At 42.8% G+C, this 21,383-nt stretch overlaps 1 protein-coding gene across 1 annotated transcript in view; it reads left to right on the top strand.

The window, feature by feature from the left end:
• Window positions 1–20,971, top strand: part of SVEP1 (sushi, von Willebrand factor type A, EGF and pentraxin domain containing 1) — a gene marked incomplete at both ends in the record, with an annotated part of 92,796 nt that extends 71,825 nt beyond the window's left edge. The window contains 13 exons of the mRNA XM_010163031.2: window positions 824–943; window positions 1,729–1,905; window positions 2,690–2,774; window positions 3,089–3,280; window positions 5,306–5,473; window positions 7,379–8,051; window positions 9,455–12,231; window positions 13,409–13,634; window positions 14,727–14,882; window positions 16,754–16,817; window positions 17,533–17,706; window positions 18,703–18,876; window positions 20,798–20,971. Coding sequence (XP_010161333.2) covers window positions 824–943; window positions 1,729–1,905; window positions 2,690–2,774; window positions 3,089–3,280; window positions 5,306–5,473; window positions 7,379–8,051; window positions 9,455–12,231; window positions 13,409–13,634; window positions 14,727–14,882; window positions 16,754–16,817; window positions 17,533–17,706; window positions 18,703–18,876; window positions 20,798–20,971 — 5,160 coding nt within the window. The remainder of the gene's footprint in view (window positions 1–823; window positions 944–1,728; window positions 1,906–2,689; window positions 2,775–3,088; window positions 3,281–5,305; window positions 5,474–7,378; window positions 8,052–9,454; window positions 12,232–13,408; window positions 13,635–14,726; window positions 14,883–16,753; window positions 16,818–17,532; window positions 17,707–18,702; window positions 18,877–20,797) is intronic.
• Window positions 20,972–21,383: the final 412 nt, after the last annotated feature.

The raw sequence follows: 21,383 nt of genomic DNA, 5'->3' as shown, positions 1-21,383 counted from the left end.
GTTTATATGAGGAATAATCCCCGATGCCATCATTTTTCAATTAGATACCTTGAAACTGACCCTTTGCAATTTGTGACTCCTTGTTTGCATACCAAGAACACTTCTGCACAGTCAGGATTTGAAAGCTGATACGAAGTATTCTGGAGTGAAGGATTTTTTTTGCTCTACAGTATAAAGCCTCATAGAGCATACATCATCAATTGGCATATGTAGGCACTACAGTTGTATTTATTGTATATTGATTTACTATTGTATTAATAGTTAATTGCAGTAACTAATATATTTTTAACTAATTTTAATTTTTCTGGCAATTGCAGGCACTTCTCATTGCTAGTCTAATGTAATTTTCTCCAGCAGAGATGGGGCTCTAATCATATTTTGTTCAGAGTGTTTCCCCTCTTGGCTAAGTTTTCCTGTCTTACAAGTGGGAAGCTTAAGATATAGAAGATTTACCAAGGAAGTGTTTAATGCCGACAGCTTCCCTCATAGTGACTGTCCAAACAAGTAGTAACAGCACATGAGTTACAATGTCTGTTCTCCTACTGTTTGGGAACTAGATACTTTTTGTGGAAGTATTGACTGAATGTTAATTGGATGTGTCTCTGATTTTCTCACATTTCACAATATTGTATAGTAAATTATATAGAAAGCATAAATATTAATTTAAATATTTTTACTAATGCATCCAAAAGGGACTGAAGTAAGAGTGATTTTTAATTATACTAATTTAAGTGATTCCTCTTGACAATAATAGAAGTTTAAAGCAGGTGCTTATTGCAAATACCACCCTAGAGACATTTTTTTTTGTGTTTGTTTTTTGTAGATGTTGATGAATGCGCTGTTGGATCAGACTGCGATGAGCATGCATCTTGTCTCAACACAAATGGATCCTATGTTTGCACTTGCATCCCTCCTTACACAGGAGATGGTAAAAAATGTGCAGGTATGGGAAAGAAAAACATCAGGACAGCCTTTCCAAGGTTCTGTACAGGCCAGTATCCTGCCTCCCCCAGTGGGAGACAGTTGCTAGTTATTGAGATCTAGGGCGGTACAGGGCAGGCATGCTTTCATCTCCACGTCACTTTGGCCTGAATGAAGCCGTCATGAAGTGTCTTTTTTGTTTCTTGAGAACTCAGCTCTCCCTGTGGAGACAGCTGTCCTTGGGATTCTGCTCCAAGACATGCACACATGCAAAATCCTCTTGCACATGGAGCACATGTGCTGAGGACCTGGAAAGGCTGCATGCCACAACGTGTCACTTCTCAGAGCAGAGGTGTGCAGGGAAGAAATATTTGAATACAGACATCTGAGTAGGGCTTGAGCTGTTTGTAGAAACATTAAGCAAGGTAACTTTGCATGAAGATGACAAGACAGTGGCATAGGTTGGGATAAAAGGTAGCTGAGATGATTTTATGTTCAGGGCTGGACATGCTGGAATGGACTTTCCCTCACAGAGGGGAAGTTATTGCAAGGTGTTTGCTTCTGACATTGAATGCAAACTCAGTTACAGAAGTGTCTTCCATATCAAGATTAGCTTACTTGTATGAGTCTTCAGTGTCACTTACATACAGAACAGAGAAAAGCTGGTAAGGCTGTAAACTACTTATAAGTGTTTTCCATGTGCTCTGCCTTCCTACTTTCAGGAAATTCCCAAGGGTATATCCTGCAACTTGTTCATAAAACCTGGTACTTAGTTATATTGTTGATAGTTTCTCTCTTCCTCCTCAGAACCTGTGAAGTGCCGCAATCCAGGACACCCAGAGCATGGCCATTTATATGGGGACAGTTACAGTGTTGGCAGTGAAGTAACGTGTTCCTGTGAAGAAGGGTTTCAGCTGAGAGGAGTGACTAAACTTACATGCATGGAGTCTGGAGAGTGGAGCCACCCAATACCATATTGTGAAGGTGTGGTTCCTGGGGAGAATGCATTTTGTAATATGTGTTGTTAGAGAGATGGAAGGAGGAAAGTAGCAGTGTAGAGCCTTTAGAGACCATGGCAGCTAATGAAACCCTGTCCTAGCAGAGACCTGGGTCTCAGTGTTGAAGGCTCAGTTGTCTTAAGAGATGTAATCACCAGTTTAAACTTTTCCAACAATTACCATATTCATAGTGGTACTCTCTTAAGCAGACTCTCTGAAGTGTCAAGAGATGAGTGTAGACTCATCTCATTTTAATGCAAGCATTAAAACTGTCTTTCTTCTCCACCCAGCCTCCCATTTTCAAGGAACTTGTGGAAACTTAATGTCTTAAAGATCATTAACTGTGTTTCAGTGGATAAAAAGCAATCAGAGAGGACAGGCTGGTGCACGTACATATACATGGTATAATTGCAGGAATTGTCTCTTTAGAAAACCAGAACTAATGAGGTGAAGCAACAGGTTAAAATGAAAGAAAATGTCAAAAAAAGGACTTGGTCCATAGGGAGGGGTGGATGTGAAGTCCCCTTGACAATCAAGCACGTGGTTTGTAGAACAGTTCCAACTACCTATTTTCAGTTAGTCAAATTTCTCAGTAAGGTGAAGTCAGATAAAGAGCCCTAAATGTCAGTTATAGCTTAGTCAAGAACCCAGTGTTACCTAAGGCTTTACACCTCTTCAATCCTATTTAGAGAAAACAAAGCAAATCTTGATTTTCTGTTCTTCTTTATTTGTGTTGTATCAACCTCTTTTGTGGTCCTGTCTTTTTAAAGCAATATCCTGTGGTGGTCCAGTTATTCCAGAGAACAGTGCCATTTTGGGCTCAAATTTTACATACCCTAATAAGGTGGTGTACAGGTAGGAATTCAGTATGTTTGAAGTGCTATATTAATAACTGATTGAGAATCTGGCAACAAATGAGAGTATGGCTGGATTGAAAGAGTGGCTGAAATGAAGGAGAGGAGCAAGCTGGGACTAGAGTAATGGAAAGACATTTGGTTATAGTGGTGGCTATTCACTAGCAGAGCTGAATGTTTACTCCAGTACTAGCTCTCTGTGCCCTGCAGAGAAAACTGGTGTATGCAGGTGTGGATGAAGAGAGAAAAGGGATGGCTGATTATGTTATGCACAAAAGGCTCTGGTTTGATCACAGTTGTTTTCTTCTAACTCAGATGCAGCGATGGATACACTTTAGTGGGTGAAAAGGAAATCCTGTGCCTTGCTAGTGGCATTTGGAATCATCCTCCCCCCTCCTGTGAAATGGTGACTTGTCCTAGCCCACAGAATATCAGCAATGGAAAATACACACTCACTGGCACGACCTACCTTTCCTCTGTATCATACACCTGTGACGATGGATACAGGTAAATGCAGGAACGTTCCTGAGCCGAATGCAGGCAGCATGCTTTCTAGAAGGTCTAACTTATGTCTGAAAGAGATAAAGCTGGGATCATTGCTCAGAAAGATAAAATACTAAACCAGAATTTTAAAAAATGTCTTTATGTCTTGAAGGTGCTTTTTGTATTTCATCCTAAATTGGAGCAGTTCAAGAAGGTCATTCAGGATTTTATTTTTTTATATGTATATTTAAAATATATATATATATATACAAAAATGTATATATTTTATATATATGCAATGCATACATTTTACCATCAAGCTCAAAGACATATTTTGAAGAATCAGAAAAATAATTGTAATTATTTTTGAAAGTTCTCATTTGTAATCCAAAATTATCATACACCTACACCTTTAGCACATACCCAATATTATTTTTGCTATTGTTTTACAGTGCCTTTGGTGAAAGACCCTTCTGGAAGTCACTAATGTACTCCTTGAACTCTTTGTAGTAGTTAATTATTCAAGGCTTTTATTCTCTTTTACATTTGTAAGCAATTATTTTGGAAACATTTTTAATATGCTGTAATTAAAAAGAATACAGTAGTGCTATATCCAAGGATGTGGTTTTAAGTGCTAATTTCTGCGTCTCCTGATACCTGCCTAGCAGGTTCACTCTGACATAAGCAGTCTCATATGGTCCTGTTTAGATGATTTTTTTTCTATATTTTCCTGCTACAAGCATTCCCTTGTCCAGATACAGGCATACAGGTGAGGTGTGCTCATTTGGTGAATGTTTTAAGCACATTAGTACAAACAGATACCTCAGCAGCTGCAGTCCAGTGTAGTGTAAAGTGGTAGATCCACAGTGTGGGCTTATCGGTACCCCACTAAACCAATGTTTTTAGCAACATTGATGAGTTTGTTGACCAATGGACCTAGGACATATAGGCAGCAAATACCACAGAAGTTGTGACTCTTTTCCTTTACCTGTCTAGCATAGCTTGGTGAGAGAAGTCCTCTCTCCTGTGGTCACAACTCCAGGGGAAACCTTCTCAAGCAGTGTCCCTCTTATGCATTATTTCTGGAATTAAGTGTTGACTGAGTCTCTTCCTTCAACCACCTTATGTGCTTTTTGTTTTAAACATATTGACACAGGTAGGCAAAGCCCACTGCCCTGACAAGGGCCTGTGCTGTATCTGTAAGGGCTTTACAGATCAGTGGTGTTCTCTTCCATTAACTCCTGAGCTCATTTCAGTCAACTAAACATGGGGGTCTAATACTATTTGAGACTAAATTGTAGGGAATCAGACACACCTGTGTAGGGCTTTCAACTATAACATGGGACCTACTGGGAATCCATAGCCAGCTGACATAGCAGCTGGAAGGCAGGGGGTTCACCCAGGGCATCTCAGGGTGGTGTTGCATATCTTTGTTTAGATGATTGAGTCACACCTTTTGTACCAATGCATTGCTGTTTCCTCAGCTAAGGGAACCAAAAAATATCACCAACTTCAAATGTGTGTGGCCATTCACTCAAGCAAAATCCTTTACCTCCTGAAGGAACTGAGTGCCTTTTTGTAAACAAACCTGAATATTTCCTTCAGTTTTCTGAGTGCAGGTAGTGTTTAAGTCCTTGAGTGAATCACGTCTCAGACTGAGGCCTAGTTGCAAGTCTCAGCATTGGCATGGTGTTGATGGCATACAAGAAAATCTTTAAGCTTAGATATTTAAGTACCCCATGACTTTCTTTTGCCGCTCAAAGATGGGCAAAGCTACAGTAGAAGTGTGTGTCTGCACAGTGCATTGAGGCCCCGCATGAATTCCACCAGCTCTCTCTCCAAAATAATCTGAAGAGCAGCTCTTTTGACAGCATCAGCAGTGCTTTTTCATGAGCAGAGGGTAAAATTCTGGCCCCTGCTGAAGTCAGTGAGAGGCTCCCCTTGGTTTCAGTGTGGCTGGGAAATCAGTGAGAAGCAAAGCACCCCTTTCCCTCTCTGTTGCTCGCCTGAACTGAAATGGCAGCCTTAATAATAATGTTTGTGTCTCAGCCTTCAGGGTCCTTCTGTACTTGTCTGTGCATCTTCAGGGAACTGGAACAGCACACCTCCAGCTTGCAGCGTTGTCTCTTGTGGATCCCCTCCTGCCATCAAAGATGCGGTCATCAATGGAAGTAACTTTACTTTTGGAAACACAGTCTCTTACACGTGTAAGGAAGGGTATGTAGATTAGCAGTGTTAGATTAATAGTCAGGACGAGTAAAAGTGGTGTACTGCTTTGCAAGTCCTTTGTAACTGCACACTAGTTCATTTTTTTCTGCTTCCGTCTTAACTGTCTGGAAATTAAATGTGATGGAGATTTTTTTTGTGGGCTGTCAAGTTAGTATGGGACACAGAGGCATTTCATGAGGTAATTTCATGGTAGCTGAATACTCTCTGGAAGAGGAGAATGGATAGGAGTCATGGGGAATGATAGACCATTTCAATAGGAAGCGCTCTCTGGAGTTACTACAGATCTAGTACTTCTATGGCAAACTCAGGGCCCTGATCATAAAGAATTCCCTATGTCTAGTCAGGCTATAAGAAAGCTGGTGTCTTTTGAGAACTGTTTGTTCTGGTGGTCTAAATTCTGCTTCCTTAAAACCCTGACTTCTCATTTATTGAGGTGTTTTGTTTTTCTTTTATTTCTGCCTACTCAGAATATTGACCTTTTCAGATCATATTTCATCAAAGATGAGGCTCCATTTTGATTATGTTAAGCATGAATGTAATGCTGGACTCTGATACTGCAAGAACCTTTGCACATGCTTATCTTTACAGCCTTTGAGCAGTGACATTGAATTTCTTGAAACTGTTCTGTCCAAAATGCTGAGCAGGTGTGCAGAACTTTTGCTTAGGTCAGGCTCTAAGTGACTGGAGAATTTTCTGCCCATTCTTGATGTGAAAAGGTAGATTGATAAGCCAGCATTTTTCTTATAAACTGGCTTTCCAATATTATTTCAAAAATAATTGAAGCAATGCATCCTTATTACGTTTTCTTGACCATATCATGATTTTAAAAGCTGCTTCTATTTGCTGTACAAGCACTTTAAATGGGATAGCAGCATTTAAAGAGGCTTGTGGCTGTCTGTGACAATGAATAGAGTGGATCATATTAAACACTGGCACATAATAGGCTCTTCTTCTGGAATCCGGTCACAAGGCTTTGAAAAAAAATCCTGCAAACAAGACAAAGCATTTTACAGGTGTTGCCATCAAAATCTGAACAACCAGTTCCCAGCCTTCAGCTGGAAAGAGTCAATGCGAACTTTGCAGTAGTTAGTGTTTCTTTGCTTTCTGTGAGACCATACCACAGAGATTTCAAAACTGAGGGAGAAGATAGTCACAGGTACTGTTGACTATACTGTTGCATGTTAAAGCAGCAGGGTTTTAAGTGGGATGATGAGCAGCATGGAGTAATACCTGTCACTGCATCCCACAGACAGATTAGAGAAATGCAACTGCACTAAAGGAATGATGTGGTAGAATTTCGTTCTAAAAGATTATTTTCTTCTACTCAGTATTAATTTTTTAATTGACTTTTATAACGATTCTTACAGTGGTTTTTAGCACAAAGTTGTTAGAAAATTGCTGTGTGCATTATTAGCAAGAGCATCTCTGAGTAACTCATTGCTTGCAAGTGTGAGAATGGATTGATTGGGCTGATACAGGAACCCAAAAGGCCTTTATGGGCTTTTCATCTCTTCTCCATTCAGTTCTGCTAAAGGGGAAGAATTTCTCAGTAGAATTGTTTCTTTGAGAATTGTACGGACTGTCGCAGCACAATACTAGGTTTGTTGTAGTAGTTTCAACCAGAATGGAAGTTCAGCAGTGGTAATCAGATGGACAGATGAGAAAGAAACCATATACACAAGGTATGCTAGGTTATCTGTCATTGTGATACCTCACCCATGGACACATAGGCTTTAAGATTTTCCTTTTGAAGTTGATCATAGCTTTTGTAAAGGATCCTTTTCTTCCAGGATCCTAGCAAGCGAGCTTGTACAGCAGGGACTTCAGGAAACTGTAGGTAGCATTTGACAATGCTTGTCTTTTTGACTTCCTATGTGGTTTCCTTATCCACAGTTACACATTAGTTGGCCCTGCAGCCATAGAGTGCTTGGCCAGCGGCGAGTGGAGTGTGAGCCACCAGCAGTGCCTGGCAGTATCCTGTGATGAACCACCCCATGTGGAAAATGCATCACCAGAGAGTGGCCACCGCCTCTTTGGTGATATAGCTTATTACTTCTGCTCGGATGGCTACAGCCTGGCTGATAACTCTCAGCTGCTTTGCAACGCGGAAGGGAAGTGGGTGCCTCCAGAGGGCAGGGAGATGCCCCACTGCATAGCTGATTTCTGTGAAAAGCCATCTACCGTCTCATACAGCATCCTGGAGTCCATTAGTAAAGCCAGGTTTGCAGCTGGCTCCATCGTGAGCTTCAAGTGCATGGAAGGCTTTGTTCTGAACACTTCGGCCAAGATCGAGTGCCTTCGAGGGGGCCAGTGGAATCCTTCTCCTATGAGCATCCAGTGCATCCCTGTTCGCTGCGGAGAGCCTCCCCACATTAGCAATGGCTATGCCAGTGGGACCAACTACAGCTTCGGAGCAGTGGTGGCTTACAGCTGTAACAAGGGGTTCTACATCAAGGGAGAGAAGAAGCGGACCTGTGAGGCCACTGGCAACTGGAGTGGCAGTTTGCCCACATGCCACCCTGTGTCCTGTGGAGAACCACCACAGCTTGAGAATGGCTTTATTAAGGTACAGAATGAATTGTCTCATCTGTCTGGTACCATAGCAAACTGAATATGTCTTCACAATTGCCACTGTTGGGGTTTTCTTTCTTCTATTTCACTCTCCTGTTAAAACTGAAGAAGCACCTGACTGGATGGAATAAATAAAGAGAAAAACGGGTGGGTTTGCAGCAGAATTGTGTTGGAAAAACATGAACATTTCCATGGGATTTCCTGTCTTGAAGTAGGTTTTCAGTTAGGAGAGTCAAGATGCCAATTGACAATCAATTGATTTCCTTAATATCTTACTCTTCATTTGTGTGGTCCATGGGTGGCTTTCCAGTGCCATCTGGAGACATTTGAAGTACTGTTGTCAGTTCACAAGCCTCGCTCTTTTCAATACTATGAAAAAAAAAAAAAATCTGATTTGCAATAGATAAGTCACCCTGGGGTAATTTCTCTCCTTTCAATGCAAGCACACTTCTTTACTGAGGTCCTTTCCCTTTCCTTATCAAATTACATTGCAACAATGCCCTGAAGTTAAAAAATGTCCTTGTGGCAGCCCAAACCTGTAACAGCTGCTTAACTTGTGTTTTGCTTTGATGCACAAGGGTAATATTGTGGTAAGGAAGATCAAAAGTACTCTTGTAAAGATTTAACTTTGATTTTTTTAAAGCATTTTTCTTCTGAACATCCCCCTCCTTCCTTAAATCTAGCCACCAGGGAATCTACATTTGCTAAAAATTGATGGAGGGGCAGGTTTGCATCCCAGTTCCTACATAGGCTTCCAGCAGTAATAGCAACAATTTATGTTCAGACTCCCATGCAGATACATCCTCTAATTAATGCATATCACTCTGTGTTGTCTTCCTTAGGTAAAATCACTTCTTCAGATATTCCTTCCAGTTTGAGACATTTTTTAATATCTGTCAAAGCTCAGCCTGCAACTCTGGGGGGCTCCTTAGCTGCCTGCTCAAGACCCTGCAGCTGCATATGTGGCTCTTATAAACGTCTCCTAGTAGTAGTGCATCTGGAGGCTCCAACCTTGAATATGCCTGTAAGCTAAAGAATCATAACAACAATGGGCCATTTCATGGCAACTTCTCCTGAGCCATTTCTTTTCTATCTTCCTGTCTACACATCTTTTGGCCTCATGGGTCAGGAAGAGGGAAAGCAGAGGAAATATCTCCTAGCTTTTATCTTTTAAACCTTGAATTTTCTGTTTTGTATTGATGGTGCTCTCAGATTTCCTGACAGCAGAGTGCATCCTTTGAGGCAGGATAGTCTGTGTCAGTTATTGGCATTCATTCCTTTGCAGACAGCTTTTACTGCTAGACCAAGAGACCACAAGAAATGAAACCAGCCTCCTTGCTGGTTGCCCCAATTATGCATCTTCATTTCAGACATGTCCCTGTCTTATCTGTTTTCCAGGAGACAACTGGACGCTTCTTTGAGAATCAGGCAAATTACCAGTGTGAGTCTGGCTACCAGCTGGTTGGAAGCTCAGTGTTTATCTGCCAAGCCAATCGGCAGTGGTACAGTGAATCACCTCCTTACTGTGTTCCCCTCAGCTGTGGAAAACCACCACCCATCCAGCATGGCTACTCCAAGGGAGAAACTTTTGATATGGGCTCCAAAGTTGAGTTTTTCTGTGATGAAGGGTATGAGCTGACTGGAGATGTTTCTTGGACATGTCAGAAGTCTGGGAAATGGAGCAAAAAGCAAAGCCCAAAGTGTGTGCCAACAAAATGTCCAGAACCACCCTTGTCAGAAAACCAGCTGGTCTTGAGGGAAGTGACTTACCAAGTTGGTGTTGTACAGTTCTCCTGCAAGGAGGGTTATGTTTTGCATGGCTCCTCTGTACTGAAATGCTTGCCCTCCCAACAGTGGAATGATTCCTTTCCCTTCTGCAAGGTTGTACAGTGTTCTGCACCTCCATACATCCCATTTGGTGACCCCTTGACTTCATCCCTTCATTTTGGTAGTACTGTGAAATACATCTGCGTGGATGGGTTTTTACTGAAGGGTGAGTCTACCATCAGGTGCCAGGCTGATGGCTCCTGGAGCTTGCCTTTGCCAGAATGTATTCCTGTGGAGTGTCCTCAACCAGAAGAAATTCAGAATGGCATTGTTGATGTGCAGGGCCTCACCTTCCTTAGCACAGCTCTCTATACATGTAAACCAGGCTTTGAGCTGGTGGGGAACACAACTATCCTCTGTGGAGAAGATGGCCAGTGGCTTGGAGGAAGGCCAGCTTGCAAACCTATTAGATGCCCAAGGCCTAAGAAGATCCTCAATGGCAAATACTCATTCACAAACTTCCATTATGGACAGACTGTTAGGTATTCCTGTGACAGAGGCTTCCAGCTCCAAGGGGAGGAAACACTGAGGTGCCTAGAGACAGGGGAGTGGAGTACAGAGGTTCCCTCCTGCAAAGCCATAAATTGCCAGCCCCCTCAGCCCATCGAGAATGGCTTTGTGGAGGGTGCAGATTATAGCTATGGGGCCATGGTCATTTACAGCTGTGTGCCAGGCTTCCAACTGTCTGGCCTTGCCATGCAGACCTGTGAAGAATCAGGATGGTCCAGCTCCACCCCAACCTGCCTCCCAACAGACTGTGGCCTGCCTCCTCACATTGACTTTGGGGAATACATGCAGGTGAGACATGGGGAAAGACGTTCTGACCAGGAGAGTGTTACAGAGAGTCCCTCCCTTTCGCATACGTTACTGGCTGACGACTTGAAAGACTTCAAAAGTTCCTTGAAGGAGGATGGTACAATGCAGCTCACCACGTTCTTATTTGGAACTATCATTTTATACACATGTTACTCTGGCTACGAGCTGCTGGGAAACCCTGTTCTAGCTTGCCAAGAAGATGGAGCTTGGAATGGCACTGCCCCTGCCTGCGTTTCAATAGAGTGCACCTTGTTGTCACCCCCAGAGAATGGTTTTTTGCATTTCACTGAGAACACGCTCGGTAGCGCGGTGCAGTACACCTGTAAGCCAGGGTTCACACTTGTTGGCTCTGACACACGACTGTGTTTGCCAAGTCGGCAGTGGAGTGACACTGCTCCATACTGCAAAGCAGTAACGTGCAACCCACCGACCCAGCTTATGAATGGGAACATACAAGGGGAAAACTACACCTATGGGAGTGTTGTCTACTATGAGTGTGATCCTGGATACCAGTTAAATGGCCCCACAGAGAGAAGATGCCAAGAGAACCAGAAATGGGACGGCAGTGAACCAATTTGCATTCCTGTTTCCTGCAGCCCACCACCAGTTTTGGAGAACGGCCAGGTGACTGGAGAGTACATGTTCCAGAGTCGTATAGAGTACAGCTGCAACAAAGGTTTCCTGTTAGATGGGGACAGGAGTAGAGTCTGCCTTGCCAACGGAAGCTGGAGTGGAATCGATCCAGTTTGCAAAGCTGTAACCTGCCCCGTGCCACTGCCTCTTCCCAATGGGAGAACTAGTGGCTCAGATTTTGGCTTTAAGAAAGAAGTGCGCTATCACTGCAATGAAGGCTACAGCCTGCAAGGAGTCTCTACACTTACCTGTCAGAGTGATGGTACCTGGGATTCAGAAGCTCCACATTGCGAGCCAATTATTTGTGGACCTCCTGAGGACATCTCCCATGGCTTTCTGAATGTCTCAGGCTTTACCTATGGGGAATTTGCCCAGTATGTGTGCTTCCCTGGTTATGAGCTGCGTGGCAATCATTTACGGCAATGTTTGTCCAACGGCTCCTGGAGTGCAAGCCTTCCATCTTGCATACCCTGTCTGTGTCCTACACCACAGGTTCAGAATGGGACTGTGCTTGGTACAGATTTCAGCTGTGGGAAGAGTGCCCAGTTTCAATGCCTGGAGGGCTTCAAACTGCTTGGGCCTTCTGAAGTCACCTGTGAGGCAGCTGGCAAGTGGAGTTCTGGGTTTCCTCGCTGCAGGCAGATTTCCTGCGGCTCTCCACCCATCATCCCCAACACTTTTATCAATGGGAGCAGCTCTGCTGATGAGAACACCATCACATACACCTGCTTGGCAGGTTTTGTCATGCGGGGGAGTCCAGAACTGACTTGTATGGAGTCTGGTGTCTGGCAGAAGCCATACCCAAGCTGTGAGCTGTTAAGCTGTGGCCCACCACCTTCTGTCCCAAATGCAGAGGTTCTTGGGAACACTTACACCTATGGGAGCAAGGTCCAGTACAGGTAAGAATACTGCTGCCATTGTGTTTCCATAAAATCTCTGAAGGAGTGAAGATGGAAGGTTTATGCACCCTCAGTTAGTGCAAGTTTTTAAAAGACCTGGAAGAAAAGTTATGCCCTATCACATGCTCAGGTTGACAAAGCCCACGTTCACATGCACATATAAAACATTATTTGGACCACTTTCAAAACTCCAGCAAGTTATTTCAGCCTGTTGGACTGCACTCCTCACTGCCTTTAGTTGCCCATTCCCCTTTGCGTTCCTCTTCTCCTCCTCTGAAATACTGGTCTGGACTTTCAGGTTTTCCTAGCAGTTGGCAGCAACAGTCAGCAGGGTGTGCAATTTTTCTGCCATTTTGGCACCCTATTTAAGTCTTCTTCCTGTGTCAGGTGCCTGTTGTAATGGGGAAGGGCTGATCGCCCTCTTGTCCCATTTTCTGTACTGCAACACTGCACTGTCAGCAAGTGTTGTTGATGCAAAGGTCAGACATGAGAGAAGGGGGTTTTTGTTAATTTCCTGAAGTGTGCGCACTCCAGATCTCTCTCCAAGGTGAGGAATTCCTTGGCAGAAGGGGAGATGGTTTTTTGGCAGTAAAAGCAAATAATAGTGTGGGACAGAATTAGAAGATGGGTTAATTTAACAGTATTGGTCATTTCCATGCATCTTTAACAAAGTGAAGGAGGTGCTTGTGTCTGCCTTTCTACAAGTTAACCTACTTGTGAAAGCCAGTTGTGTTACTGTTGAGGAAGCACCCTGTGGAACACAACAAATCAGCCTTAAATGTCTAAGCAAATGGCCTGTGATCAGCCTAAGGCTTGGTTTGTTATGAGATAATCTTTAGAATTGCTTGGCAGTCACACACTATTTACCTGGCCAAAAGCCCTCCTTGCAAAGGGAAGGGCAGTGCAGGAACTGCACTAAAGTGTTCAGTACCTTCCAAGCACTAAAGCTACCAACTCACTTTCCGTTGTGGTGCTGAAGTCTGAAGCTTATAGGTCTTGCAACAGAATAAACTCAGTCCAAGCATGCTTCTTACAGGGTTACTTTGAAATAATAGAGAATTCCTGAGGTGTGCTTATGAACAATTAATGCTGAAAAATGACTGTCTGACTTTGTAATTTATGGATTAGCTCATCCCTAGCTGTATCTCTGTGGTCAGGTCTTCATGCTGTGTTGCAGATGCCTGGAAGGCTACACGATGGTGACGGAGGTGGATGTATGCATGTGCCAGGAAGATGGACAGTGGTCTCCTCAAAATATTTCCTGTTGCCCCAGAAAGTGTCCCCTCCCAGGAAACATCACCCGTGTAATTGTACTTGGGGACAACTTCACTGTGAACACAAACATCACTTTGTCATGTGTGGAAGGCTATACTTTGATGGGAGCAAGCACATCTACATGCAAGGTATAGTGTTATTTGCACTGTTTTATTTTGCCATATTTGTTGAATTTGAGAGTCCTCATGCCCTTATTAGCTTTTGGCCCTTAATTGCACACAACACCACAAAAAAATTTAAAGCATGTCCTGCAAAATATAGTACACTTCCTTGTTGCCCAGTAAGAGCAATTGTTTGTTTTCCACATTCAGAACTAGAGATTACTTTTCCATCAAAAACTAATGCTGTCCTTTAGAAAAGCATTCCTTTCATCCCATTTCAGGGAATAAGTAAAGTTCAATATTGTAAAAAATTATGTCCAAGATTTCTAACGTATTTTCAGGGTTGTGTGCAGAGTTCTTTTTCTGCAGAATAACAGGCAGCACACATTTTAATCCACTGTACAACTGCAGGAACTTGAATCCTCTCTTTGTTAAAAGAGCAAACATCCTCATCAGTTCTGTTAGTAACCTCTTGTCGCATTAGCTGCGGACAGCCTTGACTTAAGCTTGCTTACACTCCTTAAAGTGAGTAGGTCTGCTTACGTGGGAAGAGCTGTGTGTGTTTTTGCAGCATCAGCACTTTATAAGGAAAGGTTTCCCCCCCTTATTTTGCTGTTTCAAAGATCTGTGCAAGCAGGAGTAGGTTTGTTTGATGAGCGTTTCTTCAGGTATCGGACTTCCCTTAGAGAGTCTGGGAAGGCAGCTGAAGCACTTAGTCATGGTGTTAGACATTCAGCCAGGAGGGAAGTACAGAACATGGAATCAGGCAGCTGTAGTTTTCATTCATCTTCTGATGTGTTCCCTGAACTATTAGGTGACCTTGTACAAGTAAACTTGCTTTTCCAAGCTTCTGTTTCCCCATTTATTTTTTGTTCCTTCTGTCTTGTAAGTCTAACCTGAACGTTCCTGCCAAAGCTGAGCTCGTCTATGTTGACATCTTAAAAGTGTTACTTAAGTTACTGAGTTTATTAAGAATTGCACATGTAATACTACATTAACCACACCTGTACACACACTGCCATTGTATGCTTCTACTATGATTTTCCTAACTTTTTATTTAGATAAAAATTAAGCATATAAAGTGGTGTCTTCACACTTTTAATTACATTTATTTTTCAGGAGAGTGGCATATGGGTGCCACCATTTTCTGATGACATCTGCATTCCTGGGTCCTGTGGGACCCCAGAGCCTCCAGAGCATGGATTTGTGGTTGGCACTACATACAATTACAAAGACGTGGTTCTTTATAAATGTGATTCTGGCTATGAGTTACAAGTAAGCAAACTCAAATCTCCAGCACTCTAAACCTACAGTTGTGATTTTCAGTTCTTATGTGATGACTGTGAGAATGTATTCTGTCTGGTTGATATTGATATATTCCTTTAACACCACAGAAGCTGGATATCTGCTGTTGTTGTTATTGTCTGTAGAATGCCCCTGATATGTCTGGGATAGTCCTTGCATTACTTAAGGTAATAATGTAAGCAAAAGAGTAGCATCCTCTTCAGAGATACATGTTCAGCAGATACCTTTCAATGTTTTTTAATTGAAGGTTGTTTCATCTCACTGCAGATACAGCATTAAATATGCTTGTGACTATAAATCGTGGAAGACTTAATTTCTCATGTATTGCTCTCTTGAACTGATTCTCTGGACAGAGTTAGGTTGCATTCTTCCGTCAAATTCGTAGTGTCCCAAGCGTTATATCTGCTGCATTGTGTGTTCAGACCCAAAGCTCCTGATAAACTCCACTGCCCTCAGTTCTATGACATTGCTAGATGGTATAAAAGTGATATCTCTTGTTTTAGTAAGGCAAAGAGATTCCAGTTTGTTCAATGGCAGCTTTATTCCTTGATGGGGAAGGAAACTGACTTCTTGCCTGCCCACTGTTTTTACTATTGTTGAGGCTTTTATCCCCACCTGAGCTCTGAAGCAGGACCACTGTCCCATTTTCAGGACTCAGGCTAACCAATTCAGAGCTGCCTACGGTGTGTTTTCAAAAGCCACAGTGAATTCAGAAATTAAAGTATGTTGCTGAGGCACAGCATGGCCTCCACCATCCCCAGGTGATGGCAGAGTAGGGCATAGTCACGTCCAGAGGCTGAGGTGGTGAGGTGTCTCCAGGACAGACACTGGCTTTTAACACTGTGTTTTGTGAGTACCAAACAGAATGCAGGATTGTGGAGTCATAATACCAATAATAAATAATTTCATGTATGTGAATTCACCCAGTCACTCAGTATAAAAACGGAGTCTAGAGAATGCTTAAGTAACAATAAATTGAATTTGCATTATGTTGCCAAGTATATAGTATTGCTGGGAATGGAGGGGTGAGTTGGTATTTAGACAGATAGGTAGAATTGCTGTTTCAAGTAATTTTTAGAGGTGCTAGTGCTTTCATACAGTCAGAAGTCCTTCCAAGCTTTGTATTCCATCTTTGCCACCTAGCATCAATCTGTCTCCCTGCTCTTGAAGAGCAGTCCTGCTTCTTTTCCTTTGCAAAACAAAGGCCATTGGGTATGATGCCATACAACACTCATGTCAAACAGCTGCCCTTGTCAGTGGGTTTGCTTTGTAATTAAAGTACATTACTTCAAGGGACAAATTTAGATGTTATTCTCCATGTCTTACAATAAAATAAGAAGTAAATCCTGGGCTATTAAACCAGCTATAAGCCTGTACTTAAGAAAGAAATAACATTATTTGTAAGCAGATTTAAAGAGTGGGTGTTTGGGATGTGGTTTATAAAAAAATTTATAAAACATGAGCTTGTATTGTTGTTTAAAAAAATGCTCATTAGATTTTCTGTGAGTGAGTCCCGGAAGGAGAAAATCTGTCATCATAGCACGTTCCTGGGAACAAAAATGGTAAAACTTGACAAGAAAGATGATACTTCAGGGAGAAAGACAAGAGAACTGACAAACTGGCCCCACAAACTTTTAGTTTATAAACAATACCTATCACTTTGCAAGAAAGTGTTCTACCCTAAACTCTGCTAGTAGACTTGGCCTGTAGCATTTAATTATCTCTTTACATGGGTTGCACGTGGAGGGAAAACATCCTGGCCTTGCTGGGTGTTACAGTGGATGGGAGAAAAGAGTTGACAAAGTAAAGTTGTTCTTTGAATATTTTCTTTTGTTTCACAGGGTGATGCAGAACGGACTTGCCAAGAAGACAAGCTTTGGAGTGGCACAGTGCCGGTGTGCAGAAGTACGTTTTACCTGAGTTTATCACCTAATGCTAGTCAAGGGTGATTTTACACAACAGAAAACACTAATGCTCATTTTACTTTGTAACTCATAATGTCAGCGTTTGCCTAAAAATTTTTCATAAGTTCCACTGATAACAGCCTGGAAGAGTTGCAGAATTGCTGGTGTGTGCAGGTAATAGTGTGAAGGAGATCACTACACCTTTCTGCCTTGCTCCTCTATCCCTAACAAAGCTGTGCAGAAAACTTCCAAGTTTAGATAGTTCTAACATTTGAGGTTGCATTTCTGGGGTTACTGAGAACCTCTAAATTTGTTAGTTGCCAGGATTTGCAGGTACTTAGCATCCTCAGTGTAACTCTATGGATACTCATTCTTAAGGTCCTTCACTTCTATGAGATGTCTGATGCCCAGTGACTGTACTGCCAAAATAGGAGTTATCTACATACTTACAAGGACTTCAGCTGTTGGCTGTCAGTGGCAATAGTGGAATTTCCTGAGGCTTTCTGCCAGCACAGCTGGAATAGCTTTTTGTCTTTTAGCAGGAACTAAAAGCACCAAGCATGATACTGTTCTGCCACTTGAAGGCAAGAGTTTGGGAATGCCCAGATAAATGCTGTGTTCTTCCCCTCTTTCTCAGAGTAAAACCTGTGGAGGAGCTGTGAGCAGGACAGGCCATATGCACTGTGTCTGACTGGAACGTATTCTTTATATTACAGGAGTGTCATGTGGACCCCCAGACATGATAGAGAATGGATCTGTTCAGGGAGAGGAGTTCCTGTTTGGCAGTGAGGTTTTTTACAGCTGTGACCCTGGATTTGAGCTACAGGGACCAAGCAGAAGGATTTGCCACGTTGACAAAAAGTGGAGCCCATCCGCCCCTTCTTGCATGCGTAAGTCGCAAGCGGAGCAGCGTGGTGGCTGTTTTCCAGGAGAGCTGGGGAAAAAATTGAGAGAGTGCTTTTGCTGGCTTCCTCCCAGTCTCCCCCTCCAGCTGGAGGGCTGTAACAGGAGGAAATGGAGGAAAAGCCAGCAGAGAAGTTCTCAGCAGTTCCTCTCTGATTTGAAGGGAACTCCTTTTGGCACATTAAAATGGCACAAGCCTAGTATCATGCTCGGGTCAGTAAGGAAGGAGCATGGCTTGCTGTGTTTGATTTGCCTTGCACTGTGGTGTGCAGGGCCTTGGACATGATGTGCTGCAATGGTTTGTCTCTGCCATGCCAGAGCTAATATATCCTAGCCACTCTGTATGACTAGAGTTAAAGACTCCGCTCCCTAGGATCAAATCTTTTCTGTCGGTGCAGCAGAAAGCAATTAATTGTCAGAGCATGGAAAGAAGGATTTATGACTTAGTTCATACAGCTTATAAATAAAATGACAAGATTTTATAGTCTTTACCAATAAATCATTTCCCATCTTCTTATGGTGATGTCATAGTCCTACCCCTTGCATTGTTCTCTCTCACCTTTGGTCAATTTGCCTGGTCTCTACAGTAAATGGGGGATAGGGAGTAAGAGCCTTTCTAACTACGGTCATTTTTCTTGGGGACATTTTTCCTGATCTTGAGATCACCTTCCACTGTACAGGAAGCAAGAGAGACTGCAAATGCAGCCTTTGGTCTGCTCAGAAGAAATATTCTGGATCACTCTGTTTGATTGAACACACCTCATAGATTACAACACCGGCATATACATCTGGGCGCATTCTTTCTCAGGTGTCTGGAGCCTGAACCCCGGGAGATAGGACAAGCAAGGCATTGTATAACCCTTCTCCATATAGTACTTCTTCAAGTACTTTCCATTAATGTGAACAGAGCTGTCAGTGTGTAAGACATACACGGAACAGCCTTCATTGTCTGTATAAAAATAAAAAGTTTTCTCCTCTCCTAGGAGTTACCTGTGGACTGCATCCCTCAATAGAAAAAGCAGAAGCCATTTCTACAGGAAGCACATACAGAAGTAATGTAACTTTTGTATGCAACTCTGGATACCATCTTGTTGGTCCCCAGAATATCACATGTCTTGCCAATGGGAGCTGGAGTAAACCCTTGCCGTTGTGTGAAGGTAACTGTTCAGTTTCATTCATTCATTGGCACGTTCCAATCTGGGATAAGTGATAGCTCCTGCCTTATGTATGTGTATCATCTGATCCAGGGATTGAGCTGCTTTTGAGAAACAGTTCTGTAATGTGCATTAAAAATGGTACCTGAAAAATGAAATGTGTCACAAGGAGTGCTGCCTGTTACCAATCCAGAGGCGTTTAAGCATCATTTTTCCTAAGGTTTTAATCTGCAGTTTAACAAGCTTAATGAGAGATGAAGTTACTTGCCATCTCAGAAAATCAAACCACTAACAAAAGGTGATGGACTGCAAGGACAAGTGACTTTTCTCCCAGCGGCCTTTTGTAGTCAATTATTAAGTTGATGTTCTTTTCCTGAACTTTGGGCCCCAACAACAGTCTCAACAGCTCAACCTTTAACCTCCACACTCCTCACATGAACAAACACCATGAATGCATGATGTGGATCATTTTGCAAATCACTGCTTTCAGGTGCTCCCTCAGTACATCCTGTTGCTCATGCCACAAAGCAGAATGAGTGCTGAGCAAGAACTGTCTGTGTCATATAGAGTGGGCAGTAGTGGATGGAAACGAGGCTGTCAACACAAAAAGAGAACAAAAACTTAAGATCCCAAATGTGAACAGCCAGCCAGTATTGTTGGATGACTGTTCAAAATGTAAAGCATATAGAAGGTTACTAAATTGCAGTATCATTAACTTTTTTGTGTTCCTGGTCTCTTTGCCATGAAAATATTCTGGGCTTCACCCTTTTCCTTTCCTCTCAGAAACACACTAGTTTGTCTCTTGCCCGCTGCACTTCTATTCTTGTCCCTGCTCTATATAACTCAGATCTCACAGGCTAGACTCTAGACCCAGCATCCTGCTTGCATTTCATAGTTGCTCCTGGCATTCTTGCATGGAGGTGACATGTTGATGTCTCCACACCCAGCTGCACACAGATTCAGAGGGGACCAGCATGCTGTGACAGCTTCACTGAAGTGAGACAGATAATCATCTTCCACTCAAGACAGGTGTTAAGTTCCTGTCACCAGATCCATGAAAACTGCATGAGGGCTAGGGACCATCAGATGCAGTTTTGGGCAACCACACAATGCACAGATCACCATGCACTACAGTGCCCTCATGCTTTGCAGACCTTATAGTGGCAACCTGGGAAGTTAATAGGGGACATTAACATCAGAGAGGAGGTCTCTAGTACCTAGCCAGGCACTTAAGGACAGTCACACACTAGCAGTGCTGAACAGATGTCAAGAAGACCATCTTGAACAAGATTGAGCCCAGCCACTTCAGCAACTCCTCTCTTCTAGCCTGACGGCCTTGTGTCTGTCTGATAGTTCAATCTTTAGTTATCCAATCACACAGACCACCTAGGAGAATCAGTTGGAAAATAGGATGCAGAACAGTCTCTTGTGTAGCAGTGGTAACCCAGCTTGGACTGTCTGTCTGCTGGCTTCAGAAACACAGCTGACAATCTTGAGGGAAGCAATTAGTAGTCTACCTGTCAGTATCTTGCACCAAACCCATTCTCCTTCTCATCTGGTATTTCTTGTCAGGTGAAAAGGAAGGTGCAAAGGGCTACAAGATTCTGTGGCAAGAAAGAACCATTTCCGTGCTCTGCACCACTGACCCCAGTATGAAGTCCTACATGTGTCCTCTCCTCTGCAGCACTGACACATTTTGCTGACCTGAAAAACATGTGGTTGTGGCTTTTCTCCATCACTGGGAGGAGCTCCTTCCCTAGCTTGGCTATATCTCCTTCCCAGGGCTAGTAAACTCTCCCTCAATGCTCCTCATGATTTATTATTCTGTGGCTGCTACTTTAAACATGCTGTGTAAGTAATTCAGAAATCATTGGAAGTCTAGGTCTAATATCAATGTGAATTAATGAGAGCTCTTCCTTCACAGAGACCAGATGCAAAGTTCCAGTTTCCTTGCTGAATGGGAAGGTGATTTATGAAAACAATACAGTTGGCAGTACAATAGCGTATGTCTGCGAGAGGGGATACAGCTTGGAAGGCGAACCTGCAGCGGAGTGCACAAGAGATGGAAGATGGAGTAATCCCTTGCCTCTCTGTAAACGTGTGTGTTTGCTTTGTAATGAAAAAGTGGTCTCAGTTTGTAAGCACCAAAGGCTAAGTGGCTCTTCATTTAAACTGATAGTGAACAACAGCAACTTCTGCAGATCTTTGTGGAAATGTACTGCAATTTTACTCTGGGGTGGCCACAAGCAGGATTTATCACTTGTAGTTTAAAATAGTGGTTTGGCCTATGTTGGGAGATTTGTTGATGTGCATCCCATTTTTACGGAGGAGCAAAGGCAGCAGTTACTCTGACATGCTAAAACATTCGCTTGTCTGACTGTAAAAGGACAAGCTGTGTTCTGCATAGCTCCCTTTAGTTGGAAAGCTGACACAAAAAATTGTGTAGTCAACCACATGATATATCACAGAATCACAGAAGGGTAGTGGTTGGAAAGGACCTCTGGAGATCA

This window comes from Antrostomus carolinensis, unplaced genomic scaffold (assembly GCF_000700745.2).
Source record: "Antrostomus carolinensis isolate BGI_N321 unplaced genomic scaffold, ASM70074v2 scaffold9242, whole genome shotgun sequence".
NCBI classification, from domain to species: Eukaryota; Metazoa; Chordata; class Aves; order Caprimulgiformes; family Caprimulgidae; genus Antrostomus; species Antrostomus carolinensis.
The sequence above is the reverse complement of the archived record's forward strand: the minus strand, read 5'-3'. Positions and strand labels throughout refer to the sequence as shown.